Source organism: Sesamum indicum, linkage group LG3 (assembly GCF_000512975.1).
Source record: "Sesamum indicum cultivar Zhongzhi No. 13 linkage group LG3, S_indicum_v1.0, whole genome shotgun sequence".
Lineage (NCBI taxonomy): Eukaryota > Viridiplantae > Streptophyta > Magnoliopsida > Lamiales > Pedaliaceae > Sesamum > Sesamum indicum.
Genome location: NC_026147.1, coordinates 602,614 through 616,900, shown reverse-complemented (window position 1 = coordinate 616,900; position 14,287 = coordinate 602,614). Strand labels below are relative to the sequence as shown.

The window sequence follows — 14,287 nt, the reverse complement described above, 5'->3', positions numbered from 1 at the left end:
TTTTGATAATGAACAATTAACCACATTATTCCTAAATCAGATGTTTCTAATAAAGGCATAGAGAACAACATGAATACTTATTTAACAAGCGTAAAAAGCGCAGATTATGTAGCACCCTCTAACGCTACTAGGCTATATCTTCTCTAAACGTTATACTTAAACTAATTCCTGTGTTTATGTATATATTGAGATATATATATATATATATATAGTATATATATAATTTTTTATTATTTTATTTATTTAATTAGACTTTTTTAAAATACCCATCACGTCCCTCCTAAATTTTCTTAATTAATATAAGTTGCCCCCAAATATTATATCGTACTCCAATTTAATTTGTTCAAATTTTATTATATTCCAATTAGGATCTATAACTTATTTACTAATCACTAGGTATCATAAGGATTTACCAATTAATCCTACAATTATGTATTATAATTTTTGGGACGTCACAGATTAGATCTCACAAAAATTTACGAATCAAACAATCACCTTGACCTTAACCAGAAAATGATGAAATTAGTCGGACATATTAATGGAAGAACACACTAGAAAGTGGAATTCCATTAACTCTAGGCAATGAGTTAAAATTAAAGAGGGAATATAAAAATAAAATTGTCTATTTAATTCAAAGTGTGTCCACAAATGGAGAGACCCCCTTATTTATAATAAAAGCCTCCTACGAATCTATACATAGGGTGGGGGTTAAGTACATAATTGGTTCCTAAAATGTCAACAAATCATCCCATTATATCAATCACATATTTAAAGGGATCCTTTCCAAGATTCAGCAAATCATTCCTTTTTCTCTTGTAAAAATCGCATATGTCCTTTCTTTATCAGTGTTGACTGAAGCACTGAGCGTAGGCACGTTCAGTCTGTTCTGCGAAACTGTCTTGAAATCTTTTCTTCCTTTTTGGTGCCTTCAATTTCTATTTTTAGCTTGATTTTGCCATATTTATTCCATATCAAACTTTTTTAGCTAAAAATGCAATAAATCCACATGATTAAGAATATTTTACTCCAAAAAGGAGGGTGAAATCACCATAAAATCATGACAATTTGTGTAGTTATCACTTTGTGCACATTCTTGTCACTAATTTTTGGTAATAACATTTTTTATAAAATAATAATAATTATAAAAATCATGAAATTCATTATTGTGACAAGGTAAACATTCTTGTCACTAAATATATATAAGAAAATTGGAGAATTAGTCCTGTAACTAAGGACAGTGACGTTTTTGGTCTAGTAACTTTAAGTCTTGTAAATTTCATAAAAGCTGCAATTTTAGTCCTCCAAGCAAAGGTTGAACTTTGAATGATTTTACCCTTTTATAGCTTTAAAATGAGCATTTTAGTTCATCTTCACTTTTTTTTGCATTTTAATGCACATGCTTGAACATGCTCTCTTATAATGTTATCATAGTTTAGATTTATTAAAAAAATATTTATATTACTTTAGATATTTTAACCACTAAAGGAGTTTTCAAAGTATAAACCAAATGAAAGTTCGAGTTACAATGAAAAAATAAATATTTTAGCCCCTAGAAATACAAAAAATAAATTTTCTTATACAAATTGTTAAAAAAAAAAAGGGCAAAATTCTATATTTCATTGGATATTAGTTATTATAGAAATTATAATATTGTGCATAGTTATTGACTTTGCTAATGGTGTCTTTTTTTTTATGGAATTATGGGATTTTAGAAACATTGGGTTGATAGGTATGGATTTTTGGGATTGACTTGTCAATTGAAAAATGATCCAAATACATACGGAGAAGCGATGTTAAACATTGATTCGGATAAGTAGCTTGAGGCCATGAGATCCGAAATGGACTCGATGGGTTCAAATCAAATTTGGACCCTCATAGACCCACCTAAAGGTGTTAAACCTATTGGATGCAAATAAGTCCACAAACGTAAGCTTGGAGCTGACCGGGAGGTTACAGCCTTCAAAGCTAGGCTCGTAGCAAAAGATACACTCACCGACCAGGGGTTGATTTTGAGGAAACCTATTCGCCCGTAACCATGGCCAAGTCCATTCGTAATCTGCTTGCCATAACAGCATGGTATGACTATGAGATATGCCATATGGACGTGAAAACGACCTTTCTTAATGGTTTCATTGAGGAAGAGATTTACATGGATCAGCTGGAGGGCTTCACTTTCATGGGAGAAGAACAGAAGGTTTGTTGTCTTCAAAGGTCTATGTATGGCCTTAAACAAGCTTCCCGAAGCTGGAACATGTATTTTGATGAAGTTATATGGGGTTATGATTTCATAAAAAATGAATTCGAGCCTTGTGTATACAAGAAGATCGGTGGGAGCACGGTTTTGTACCTTGTGCTTTATGTAGACGACATCTTGCTCATTGAATGATGTCAAGATATTGGATGGCATTAAACATGGTTGTCCACATAATTTTTCATGAAGGGTATGGGTGAGGCCTCTTACATCCTTGGCATCAAGATCTATAGGGATAGATCTAGAAGGATATTAGAAGTAACCCAATCCTCGTATATTGGGAAAACTTGAAGAGATTCAAGATGGAGAACTCCAAACGAGGATTCCTTCCAATGAGACATGGGATTAAGATGTCCAAGAAACAATCTTCCAAGACTAATGAGGAGCTTAAAAGGATGTGGTACCTAGCATAGCTGAGCCCGTAGTTATCTTCTGCAATAACAACAGGGCAATAACACAAGCAAAGGAACCGAGATCTCATCACCGTTCCAAACACATTCTTAGACGCTACCATCTGCTTAAAGAGATGGTGAGTAGAGGTGATGTCAGGATGGACCGAGTCACTTCAGCAAAAAACACAACGGATCCACTTACCAAGTCGATGTCGCAAATTACCCATACTTAGCATCTGGATAAGTTAGATTAATTTATATTAGGCTTGCCCTTATTTTCTAATAAGTTGGACTTATTAATTAATAAAAATTTATTGGGCTCATGTATTTAATTGGATTAAATATAGATGGGCTTAATTAGGTGGGTTTTTAATTAATTTAGATTTAATTAAAATTAGTTAGGCCTTGTATTTTATTTCAATAAAATGTCAAGCACCCCCTAATTAAACACATTGGATAATTCTAGGGAAGAAAATAATTGACTAGTAATTTTCACTTTTGGAAAGTGCTTGTAGGTCATTCTTTATTTGGAATAAAGAATATATTGCCTTATGGATAATGGAATGAACCTAAACACATTCTAGTACATTCATACAAGGTACATATATATATATTCGAATTGGTTATTTGAAATAACTAATTATTACACAATACAAATAAAATAACCCTCCTATCCTAGAACTCCAATTCGGTCGTCCCCCTCTCTAAACACATTTGGTGTGTTTTCTCCCTTATTCTCTTCTAGTAAAGGGAATTAAAGGATCCCTATTTTCGATGTGGTGTGGACATGTCTTACGTTGGAATCTCATGTGAACAAATCAACAAAAGAAGGTTCGAAAAAAATCAAATAAGAGGTAAGCGTCCATTTACCTTTCTTGCAGTCCTCGATTTTAATTTCACCATTATATATCTATTATCCATATAAAATTATTTCTATGATGTAAATTTTAATTATAAGAATAATTTAGTCATTGCAGAAAATATTAAAAATTAAAAATATCTCAAATTAGTAATACATAGTAGATGTATATACTCTAAATAATTTATCTGAATATCTGTTAGAATTCCGCCACCATTTAACTTTATAGGGCAAAATATTTTTTTTAAGTCTCATAAAATAACTATGGCAGGTATCGCTTTTAGTCTCATAAAATTCATAATTATATATTTTAGTCTCAAAAAGTTACGCGCGTTGTGCTTTTGGATTAAAAAGGCATTGTAATTTTAAAACTAAAAAGACCCAAAATCACATATTTTGGAACTAAAATAATGTAATTTTGAGTTTTATGGGACTAAAACCGTCACCTATCATATAGTTGTGATATTAAAAAAAATTCTACCCTTATTTTATTGGATTAAAAGAGCATTTTGCCCCAAGTTCGTATGTGTTTAACACCTCATAAAATGCTGATTAAACTACTTATTAGTACCAAAAAAAATCAATAATTTATATTCTATGAGAGTACTAGCTATAACAAACAATTAAACATTTCAAACTATTCACAATTTTATAATACACATGTATATTACTCCACAATGATGCAAACTGTTCCATGACAATTTCCCCAGAATATTCTCAAAATAGCAACATTAGCTACAAATCTTGATAATTGGCTAACGAAAGTGGAGTTTATAACTCTGGTAATAAAAGACAAAATACCACTATAAAAAAAAGTCCTAACAGAAAAGCATTGTGGTCGAAATATTTGTAATGATTTTTCAACAGTTGGATAATTATCATTAAACTTTTGTCTCTAGGATGAAAAACTAATGCTTGATTTGGGATAAAAATAATGACTTCTCAACGAATCTTGGGCATAAAAATTTATATAATGTAATCGAAAAATCAGCCAAAAATTTTGAGTGTTGGAATATATTTGAGATAGAATTTATGATGGAATTCATCACAATTGACATCCAAAAATATTCTGTGTAATTTTCTATGGATGACGCCCCATATTTGTCCCAAAGTAGTATGAGACGTAATGTTATTAGGGTGGCATTTCCGACAGTTGTCCCAAAATCTGTGTCAAAATCTATTCTAAATATTTATTGTGTATTAACAAAAAAAAATAATTTTGTTTTTTTAATATTTTATCAAAAATAAAATTTTGGAGATAATAATTTGTGCGATAAAATTATAAGTAAAAAAAAGTAAATGATGTACGTTTTTCCAGCGCAAATCTATACTCTATAGAAAAATGTGAATATCTCTGATGTGTTTGTTCCCATGGTGCGTGGAAAAGCATTCATATCGACCTTCTCACTGTTCTTCACGGACACTGCATGAGCCGCGGGCTGGGGCAGAGCCACAGACACCTCCAGGCCGTAATCGTCAGCCACCTGCTGCATAAGGCTGTTGACCTCGCATTCAGGAGTGGAGAGAGAAGTGCTTCCAGCCATAGAACTCTCCATAAACTCGGCCTGAACTTCCATGTTGACGAACTGCCTCACAAACTGGTCCATCGTCTCCGAAATCTTCTGCAAGTTCCCAGTGTCGACCGACGATTCGAGCGATTTGACGATGCTCCCCATTGACTTGCTGATCGCGGTCAGCTTCGCCTGCGTGTCGAGACGCGCTACCACAGCGTCGAGCCGCGACGCGAGGCGGAGATAGTTCATCTGCTCGTTGCGCTTGCGTATGGAGTTCTCAGCGTGGATCCGCGCTCCGTCCATGTTACCTTTCTCGATCGCTTTCTTCACCTTCAACTTCTCCGCCTTCTCCTCCTTCTCGCACTTGCGAGCCTGACGCTGCAGGATCTTCGAGGTTAATTTCAGATCCATGATCTGCTGCATCAGCTTCTCGGTGATTCCCATGGAAAATCTAGAGAGAGAATTCGAATTCTAGGGTTTGAATTCTTCTCCTTGCGTAACTAATCTTATTAATAATAAATCAAAATTAGTTATAAACGAATAAGAATTCTATCAGAAGAAGACTATTTAAGACTTCTAATACCACTAATCTACTTGTACAATGATAAATATATCCAACTAAAATAAATAAATGGGAAAAGTATTATTTTAGTCCGCTAAGTATCCTTAATTCAAATTTTAGTTCGATAACTATGTCCATTTTTGTTTAGGTCTAGTAACTTACGAAATTGCTTACTTTTAATCCTTTGGCAGATTTTACCCCAATTTTACCCCTATGAGTCCATATGGACTAAAACTGTCTTTGAAAGTTGCATAGAGGTAAAATTGTCCGAAAATCTACCAGACGACTAAAAGTAAGTAATTTCGTAAGTTACTGGACCTAAACAAAAATTAACATAGTTATTCGACTAAAATTAAAATTAGGCATACTTAGCGAACTAAAATAATACTTTTCCCGAAAAGCTTTTAGGCAATCTATCTTTCCTTTTGACTGGGAATAATGTGAAATGAAGGAAATTCGGAGCCTCTTCGTTGCATATTGAGGGATAAGATGAGAAGAGAACATTCATTCAGCAAGTTTGGAGGAAGGAGTTGAAGGACGTCGGTTACATCCATCAGTTTTTCTTCCCCTTCTCTTTAGTTTTATGTTTTGGAATTAATAGGATTTTTGGTTTTTGTATGAACATGTGTAATCCCATTTATGATTCAAGAAAAATGTCGAACCTAATTGTTATGGTTTGAGATGTTAACTTATCTGATTTTGTCAAGTACTTTCATCTTGGTTTATTGTTTATAATCTAATTATTATTATTGATAAATTCGACAATTTGACTCAATATTAATTATTGTACTATTATTCATAAATTGAGTAATCCGTAATTGTCATGAATAAGTGGTATGAGTAGCAAGCAAATTAATTTTACATTTTGTATGATTTATTTGTAGGGATAAGAAAACTAAGTTAGGTAATTGCAGCTATTTCAACTGTTTGATGTAAATTTAACTATTTTCACTTATGCAAGCTCCATTACTAAATTGATACTGAACGCTATCCTGTCCAATCTTTGAGATACTAGATTTTGATTTAGATGCTTGAATAAAATTAATTGCAGTAGAAAAATAAGATTTTATTATGACTATCCTAATAGAATTAAAGTTGAATGTTTGGTTGTGAAATGAATATTTTGTGATCAGATTGACATAAAAAATGAATGATACTCTCCCTTGGATTGAAATCCTTGTGCAGTGAGTTTAGCCTAGATTATTTCTCCTGTCTATTTAGTTTATATTTATTAGTAGTTAATTCTCAATTCAAATCTCCTTTTCTGATTACCACAACCAAACTAGGAAATGAAGTCATAATTTCTTAGGGATTCGACCTGATCTTCTACTGCTACAATTTTAAAATTAGTAATTAATTTTGACGATTTCAATAATCAATCAAAGTGGACGATCGAGCTAAACCTCATGCACAGATATACGAATAACTTAGAAATTTATAAATTTACAATATTACTGAAAACAATTAAAGTTGTAAAAGTTAAATTTTACTTACAAGCTTTCTTTTATGCATGCCACCCGAGGACCCATCGTGGTAGATGGTTCGTTGGCCTACTTTTTCTTGAACTCATTAGTGTCCCAGTATGCATTGGAGGGTAGCCCAAATATCTTCATAATTGTTATATTTTGTCACAAAAAATTATCAAGTGGTCATAACTTCCATTGAAAATTAGTCGGTCTGCTATTGCGCCTGTCGAATCTCCAGCAAAAATACTGTCTTTCCTATCTGGGCTATTATCTCATCTAATCTTCATATATCTCTCCAAGCTCAACTCCACAAGTTTTATGAAATTTTTCTTGTCGAGTTCTAAGGTAGTTGTTGTTATCCTGATGCCTGCAACCCATTCATCTATCAACTTCTCAGTATCTCAAAAATCGATAACATCCAGATTAGGTATAGTGCCATATGGATGCAAGGGCTGGAGTATGGTCCTCGCCCAAGGTTTATTTTCACGCACTTTTCTCAGATTTCTTTCTGGATTTTCTTTTAGCCTGATTCCCACGAACGTTGGAGTGACATTAGTGTGGAAATCCGTACTTTCTCATCGGATGATCCAGTAGAGGATCATAGAACCTGTGCATTCCAGCAGTAGTAGTGCTGGAGTGATTTCATTGGTTTGGATATTGACTAAATCCACAATCTCAAGTTGGGAAAAGGATTCTTCCAATTCTTATAAATCTGATAAATCTGCTCTCGTCACCTCCATTATTTTATAGATCTGATAGATGCGATGATCAGATCTTCTCTGGTCTTCGATTTTGGAATCTTCGTGGCCTTACCCTTCTGATGTAGAACATGTACTGTCCCAAGGACGTCCCTATTGTCTGAATTTTGATGTCTCAGGACTCTCCCTTTGGCTTCTCTTCGGATCTGCAATTTCTGCCTTTAGATCTGTAAGGTCCTCGTGTAGATCGGGAAGGATCTTAAGGACCTCGTCCACCTTCTGGCTCAAAAATTCTATTTTTATAGGTATATGAATTAACCTATGTTCCTACTCTTGAATTGTCTTTTGTATTTCTCTCAAATCTTAGGAGATCTTCGATCTATTCGACTCGAGTTCTTTCCAATCAGTTCATTTGATCATAATTTTTAGAACTGCAATTATGCAGGAATTTACCCGTTCTGCTTCTCTTGGCTGAGATTCTACCATGGACTTCAGGGGAGTGTAAACGCCTCACCGCATTTCCTGATAGTACCTATTGAACATCAAAATAGTCTCATCTATTAGTGGATAAATAATATCTAAATATAATATAAACATATATTTTCTTAATAAACCTAGGCTCTGATACCATTTTCGTGGGCAAGGCATTAGCATCCAATTAGAGATGAAGCGGAAATAAACGTGCCAATTTCATAAAACCTATGGGACTAAAACTGTTGGCCCGAACAGTAAAGGACCAAAAGTGAGAACTACCGCAATCCTACGGGACCAATTCTATCATTTCCCCGTACTTTAAGATTTGACCTGATTCCACTATTATTACAATTGTTAGAATCAGTAATTAATTTTGATAATTTCAACAACCGGATATTATTTCATTCCACAAAGTTTTTGTACGTTCAATTATCAAACAGCCCGTTTTGGTAGAAATCACCTTAACAATACAAAATTTTCACTTAAGATTTAAAATCTTAAGTATTAGTTATAATTCTTAAAATTAATGGGACGAAATTCGAAATACGCTTCAATCTTACTAGCTGAAATTAAACATATTTTTCAACTAGATGTACTGTACCTTCAAATTAAACATATAAAAGTTTTTATTAATCTATTCGTTCATGCTGAAAAGATCAAACAAGAGTTCAAACTATATATCCTCCATTCACGGGCGCCCCTGATTTGCATGCATGGCCAGCTTTCTTCCCGGCCTCGAAAACCTCGCACTGTCTCTAATGTTGAGTAGAATTAACTACCTCAACGCTATAAATACCCTGGCTTACCCCCACATCTTCCATCACTCAGAGTTCTAAGCTTTATTCAATAATAATAATCTAGAGATTTGTCTCCACTCTGGAAACCTCGAATAAATTCCAGGGTAGAGACGTACAATAAAAATGGCTGCAAAAGCAGCGGTTGCCGGGCTCGCTGCCATCCTCGTGGTGGCGATGGTTGTCGCTGTGGCAGTTGGTGTTACAAAGAGAGAAAGTGAATCAGGCTCCATCAGTGCCGGCTCTACCAAGGCCGTGCAGAACATTTGCGCCCCCACTGACTACCAAGACACTTGTGAACAGAGCCTTTCCAATGCCAACACCACAGACCCGAAGGAGCTGATCAAGGCCGCATTTGAATTTACCGAGAAAAATATAGGCGACGTGATCAAGAACTCGCCTCTGTTCAAAGAAGCAGCAAATGATGATGGCACCAAACAAGCATTGGCTATCTGCCAAGAAGTGCTTGACACAGCCATTGATGATCTCAAGAGGTCATTCGACAAGGTTGGTGAATTCGACGCCTTGAAGGCCAATGAGTACCTTGAGGACCTCAAGACGTGGCTTAGTGCTGTAATCACGAACCATGAAACTTGCATTGATGCCTTTGAGAACACCACAGGTATGCATGTATATCAAAAAAGATTCAGCAATCTCTATCAACAGGTCACTCACTGTTTCAGAATTCTTATATATACATATTTTGTTGAATTTTAGGCGACACTGGGGAAAAGATGAAGAACGTGCTGCAAACTGCCAGGCAGATGTCGAGCAATGGCCTTGCCATGGTATCCAATATGTCATCAATCTTTACGTCGTTACAGGTGGGGAGCTCTGCCAGCCGGAAGCTTCTCTCCGAGGAAGAAGCCGACCTATTCATATCCATGAAACAAAGGAGTCTCATGGGGTTGCAGCCCAATGCCGTGGTGGCCCAAGATGGAAGCGGGCAGTTCAAGACCATTAGCGCCGCCATTGCATCTGTGCCTCAGAAGAATAACCAACCGTTCGTGATTCATGTGAAGGCTGGTGTGTACAAGGAGTATGTCGAAATCCCCAAGAAGGTGAACAAAATTGTACTGATCGGAGATGGTCCATTGAAGACAAGAATTAGTGGGAGAAAGAACTATGCTGAAGGTGTTAAGACCTTCCACACTGCCACTGTTTGTGAGTTTCTTTGACCTTCATCTCTTTCTAAATGTATTCTGCTGACACTATGATTATCACAGTCCTTTAAATGTAGAGATAAAATTGAAAGTTCCTTCTCGCTTGCAGCTGTTAATGCTGACGAATTCTTCGCAAAGGACATCGGATTTGAAAACACAGCCGGTCCCCAGGGACACCAAGCCGTGGCCCTACGCGTCTCTGGCGATCGTGCCATCTTCCACAATGTCCACATTGACGGCTATCAGGACACTCTCTACGCTCACACCTACCGCCAGTACTATCGCGCCTGCTCCATCTCGGGCACCATCGACTTCATCTTCGGCGACGCCCAAGCCCTTTTCCAGAACTGCAAATTCGTGGTCCGGAAGCCAGGGCCCAACCAGGCCTGCATGGTCACCGCCCAAGGCCGCGTCGAGCGCCACAGTCTGGGCGCCACCGTTATCCAGAATGGCGATTTCGTGGCTGAGCCAGCATTGCTTCAGGCTGCACCACCCGTTAAGGTTTACCTTGGCCGCCCATGGAAGCAGCTCTCAAGGACCATTATCATGCAATCCAACATTGGCGGGTTCGTTTTACCTGAAGGTTGGTCGGTATGGGACGGAAATTTCGCTCTGAACACACTGTACTATGCTGAGTACCAGAACCGCGGGCCAGGGTCGGATACGAAGAACCGGGTGCAGTGGCCGGGGATCCAACACTTCAGTCCACAAATGGCTGAGAGCTGGACGGAAAATGTAATGTATCAAGGGGATGAGTGGATCAGGAACTCTGGGGTTCCATACGTACCTACCATGATGAAAGTCTAATAAGTTGATTTCCTAACAATTTTTGCAGGTTTTCGTCGTCTAGCAACTAGAGCTCTTCCTTATGTTCTAGTAACAATTTGTATGATTTTTAAACCTTTCTTGGAGATTCGTTCACAGCATAGATTCTCTATTTTGTAAGAAAAATTGTACAAATTATAGGTGATGCTTACCTTGCTCCAATATTACCACACTTTTCTTTATCTACTGTTTGAGTATCTTAAAATTATCCAAAGTGTGACATGCAAATTAGAAGTTAATGTTTTCACTCTTAACACTACAAAGGGTATTAGAGATGATAATTTTTTACGTCTTTGCAGCCAAACTTTCCACTATAAATTAATAGCCATAAAAAAATCCGTTGTCATACTTTGTAGCTTCTCCACGGCCAAATATTTAGGATGGAATATCTCCGTCTAAGAGTCAAAGAACAAAAATATTTCATCTCGATTCTGTCGGTTATAATATTTTATTTCTTAGTTATTGATAGCAATTCCGTCCCTAAGTACCTTTTCAGTAATGGCCAATTTTATTTTTGTTAATTCTGTCTCTAGTAATTTTTTTATTTTTTTCAATTTAAATTTCTATATCCAAATTAAATCTAAATACAACTCAATAATATTAATATTTAAACTCCATGTCCAACAACAGATATCACGTCATACCACAATTAATCAGTAATAATTGTATTTTGTGTGTGTGCGCCTTGGTGGTGTGGGTTAGCACCGGTGGTTGGGTTTTCGGTCTTTGTGGCTGTAGACTTCCCCATCAGATCTGACTCCCTAAGTCGAAATCATTTCGTTATTGCTTTTTCTCATTGTTCCTATTAATTTGTAATCGTTGTTATATTGGTTTGTATTTTGTTATAATAATTGTATCTCTTTGTGGGCTTACTGCAGGGATAAGTTCCCAATATGGTATCAGAGGCTTTCGGTTCTTTTCTTCTGGTGATCGGTAAGATCGTTCCTTTACACTTTGTGAGATTTCTGTACTTTTTTTTCTTTGTGCGATTTATGTGATTGGTGCTTGATGTTTATTTTTGAAATCCGTAAATCCTGTCGTATGCAAGTTTATCTGCTATGTGCAAATATTACTAGTTAATATTTTGCTTTTGTTTATATTAATTTGCATTGATTGCTAACATCTCTATTTTGCAGGTTCATTTTGGCGATGATCTTTACCAGATCTATTCCTTGGACTAGGTTCGTTTAGGTCTTGGTTTAAGGGTGAATATGTTGGAAAATTGGCCTACGATCAAATTTAGTGAACCCAAACCCACAGCTCCAACCCACCACTTGGAAGGTCTGATTCGACCCACCCATTATCTCAGCTGGGAATCTCAGCCGGTTCCCATTTTTAGGTGACTGAAACCCTTCGCATTCTTATTTTCTTGTAGTGTACATAATACAATTTAAAAATGGAAAAAACAAAAAGTTGTACTATAAAAAATTAAAAGAAGCATAAATATTTTTATAGATACTATGAAACATATATTAATATTGCAATTATTTCAAAATTAACTGATGAATTCATTTACTTTCAGTTCTTATTTTGTAAATCTTCTATTTTAAAGATAAAATAGAAGACTTTATTAAATTTTCTATGAGATCCTACATAAATTTAATATATATTCTAAAAAATTTATGCTTCACGCACACCTAACGTAAATTTTACTTAGTCATCTTAAAAATATGTAAAACCTAAATTTATAATAAATTTTAATTTAAAACTAAATTATTACTCGATGCATTTAGACTTAAGTTAATAATTTATTTATATAAATTACTAGTCTTTTACATAATTATATAATCATTCCTAATAATAAAAAATAAGAATAATTTATAGAAATATAGTTGAAGTTTTTGGGAAGTGTAATCTTTAAAAAAAATATGAGTGATATGTATTGAAGTTTCTGATGAGTATATGTATAACTTTTAAAAAATTTATGGGTAATTGTGCAAATGAATCATAAATGAGTGCAAGTGTAATTGTCCTGTATATTTTTACTAACAATACATGGCAATGAAAATAGTTCTTGTATTCTTTTATTATCAACCATCTCAAAGCTTGTTTTGCACAATTCAACACAATAGTTCTCGCTGTTAACTGTGAAAACGTTTCAGAGTTTAGCTCTTCTTAGCTCAAGTTTCCCAATAGTCCCCAAGTGGACTTCATCAGGGCCATCTGCAATCCTCAGAGTTCTCGCAGTAGCCCAGAGGTGAGCAAGAACGGTATCGCCCGACAAGCCAGCCGCACCATGCACTTGCATTGCCATGTCGAGCACTTTCAGGGCCATATTCGGAGCTGCAACCTGCTCAGAGCAAGAAATTCCGTTGGATGCAGACAGAGCCAAGACGCGAGTAAAAGACATTGTATAAGCTCGTAAAGGCAAGCACAGACGAATGCTAATAATACCTTGGCCATGGCGATAGTCCCACGGGCCTTTTTGTTTCCTAGTTGATCGAGTTGGTCTGCGGCTTCTAGAACCAGCAATCTAGTGCTCTCTAGCTCTATCCGGCACTGCAGCATGAGAAATATCAATGCTAGACGCAACAAATGATGATATATCAATATCAAACCATGTCACACAAATTCAATGTGATATGATCTAAGATAGTTGAACTCTCAGGGTCAAACTGAAGTGGCGATACCTCACACGACTAAACCCTAAACATACTGGCCGAGCTAGATGCCATGGTGGCAGAGATGTCAATGTAATTTTCTCAAATCGGGTTCTTTTTGTTATTTGCCAAAACCCCAGGACTGCCTACATCCTAATCTCTATTTTTAACCAGAAGCAATTCTGCACTGACCTTGGCAATGTCTGAGAGGAATGATCCATGCTCTGCGATCAATTTCCCAAATGCTCTTCTGCTTATAGCCCTCTGAATCATCATCTGTATGCCGCGCTCAGCAGCGCCGATCAACCTCATGCAATGGTGTAATCTTCCAGGGCCAAGCCGACCCTGATAAAGAGAACAAACAAATGAAAAAGCACCATTTTGAGAACCCCATCTCGCATGACAACAATACCTTAAAACTAGATCCATTAAACTGACATTATTGGCAACAATAATTTCGAGCTGGGCTTTTGAGAATGTAACTGTTCACCTGTGCAATTTCAAATCCACGACCCTCTCCGAGCAGGATATTAGTGCATGGTACACACACATTCTCAAATGATATTTCTGCATGTCCATGAGGGGCATCGTCAAATCCAAACACCATCAATGGTCTCTTTATGTTCACACCCGGAGTATTGATGTCTACCAAGATCATGGATTGCTGTCTATGCTTGGGGGCGTTCACG

The 14,287-nt window shown here is 36.1% G+C and overlaps 3 protein-coding genes across 3 annotated transcripts in view; 1 reads left to right on the top strand and 2 right to left on the bottom strand.

Moving 5' to 3' along the window:
- On the bottom strand, positions 4,775-5,532 carry LOC105156872 (ESCRT-related protein CHMP1B-like). The gene has a single exon (XM_011073122.2). The coding sequence runs from the start codon at positions 5,458-5,460 to the stop codon at positions 4,828-4,830; it is 633 nt and encodes a 210-aa protein (XP_011071424.1). The 5' UTR covers positions 5,461-5,532; the 3' UTR covers positions 4,775-4,827.
- Positions 9,030-10,980, top strand: LOC105157056 (pectinesterase-like). The gene is made up of 3 exons (XM_011073353.2): positions 9,030-9,632; positions 9,728-10,174; positions 10,283-10,980. Exons 1-3 carry the CDS (start codon positions 9,137-9,139, stop codon positions 10,978-10,980), a joined length of 1,641 nt encoding a protein of 546 aa, XP_011071655.1. The 5' UTR covers positions 9,030-9,136.
- LOC105156871 (probable acyl-CoA dehydrogenase IBR3) overlaps positions 12,995-14,287 on the bottom strand; it is a 6,989-nt gene continuing 5,696 nt past the window's right edge. The window contains exons 14-17 of the mRNA XM_011073121.2: positions 14,089-14,287; positions 13,791-13,943; positions 13,393-13,497; positions 12,995-13,288 (exon numbers count right to left, since the gene is read on the bottom strand). The exon at positions 14,089-14,287 is cut by the window's right edge and continues 11 nt beyond it. Of these exons, the coding sequence (XP_011071423.1) occupies positions 13,097-13,288; positions 13,393-13,497; positions 13,791-13,943; positions 14,089-14,287 (649 nt within the window). The 3' untranslated portion in view covers positions 12,995-13,096. The remainder of the gene's footprint in view (positions 13,289-13,392; positions 13,498-13,790; positions 13,944-14,088) is intronic.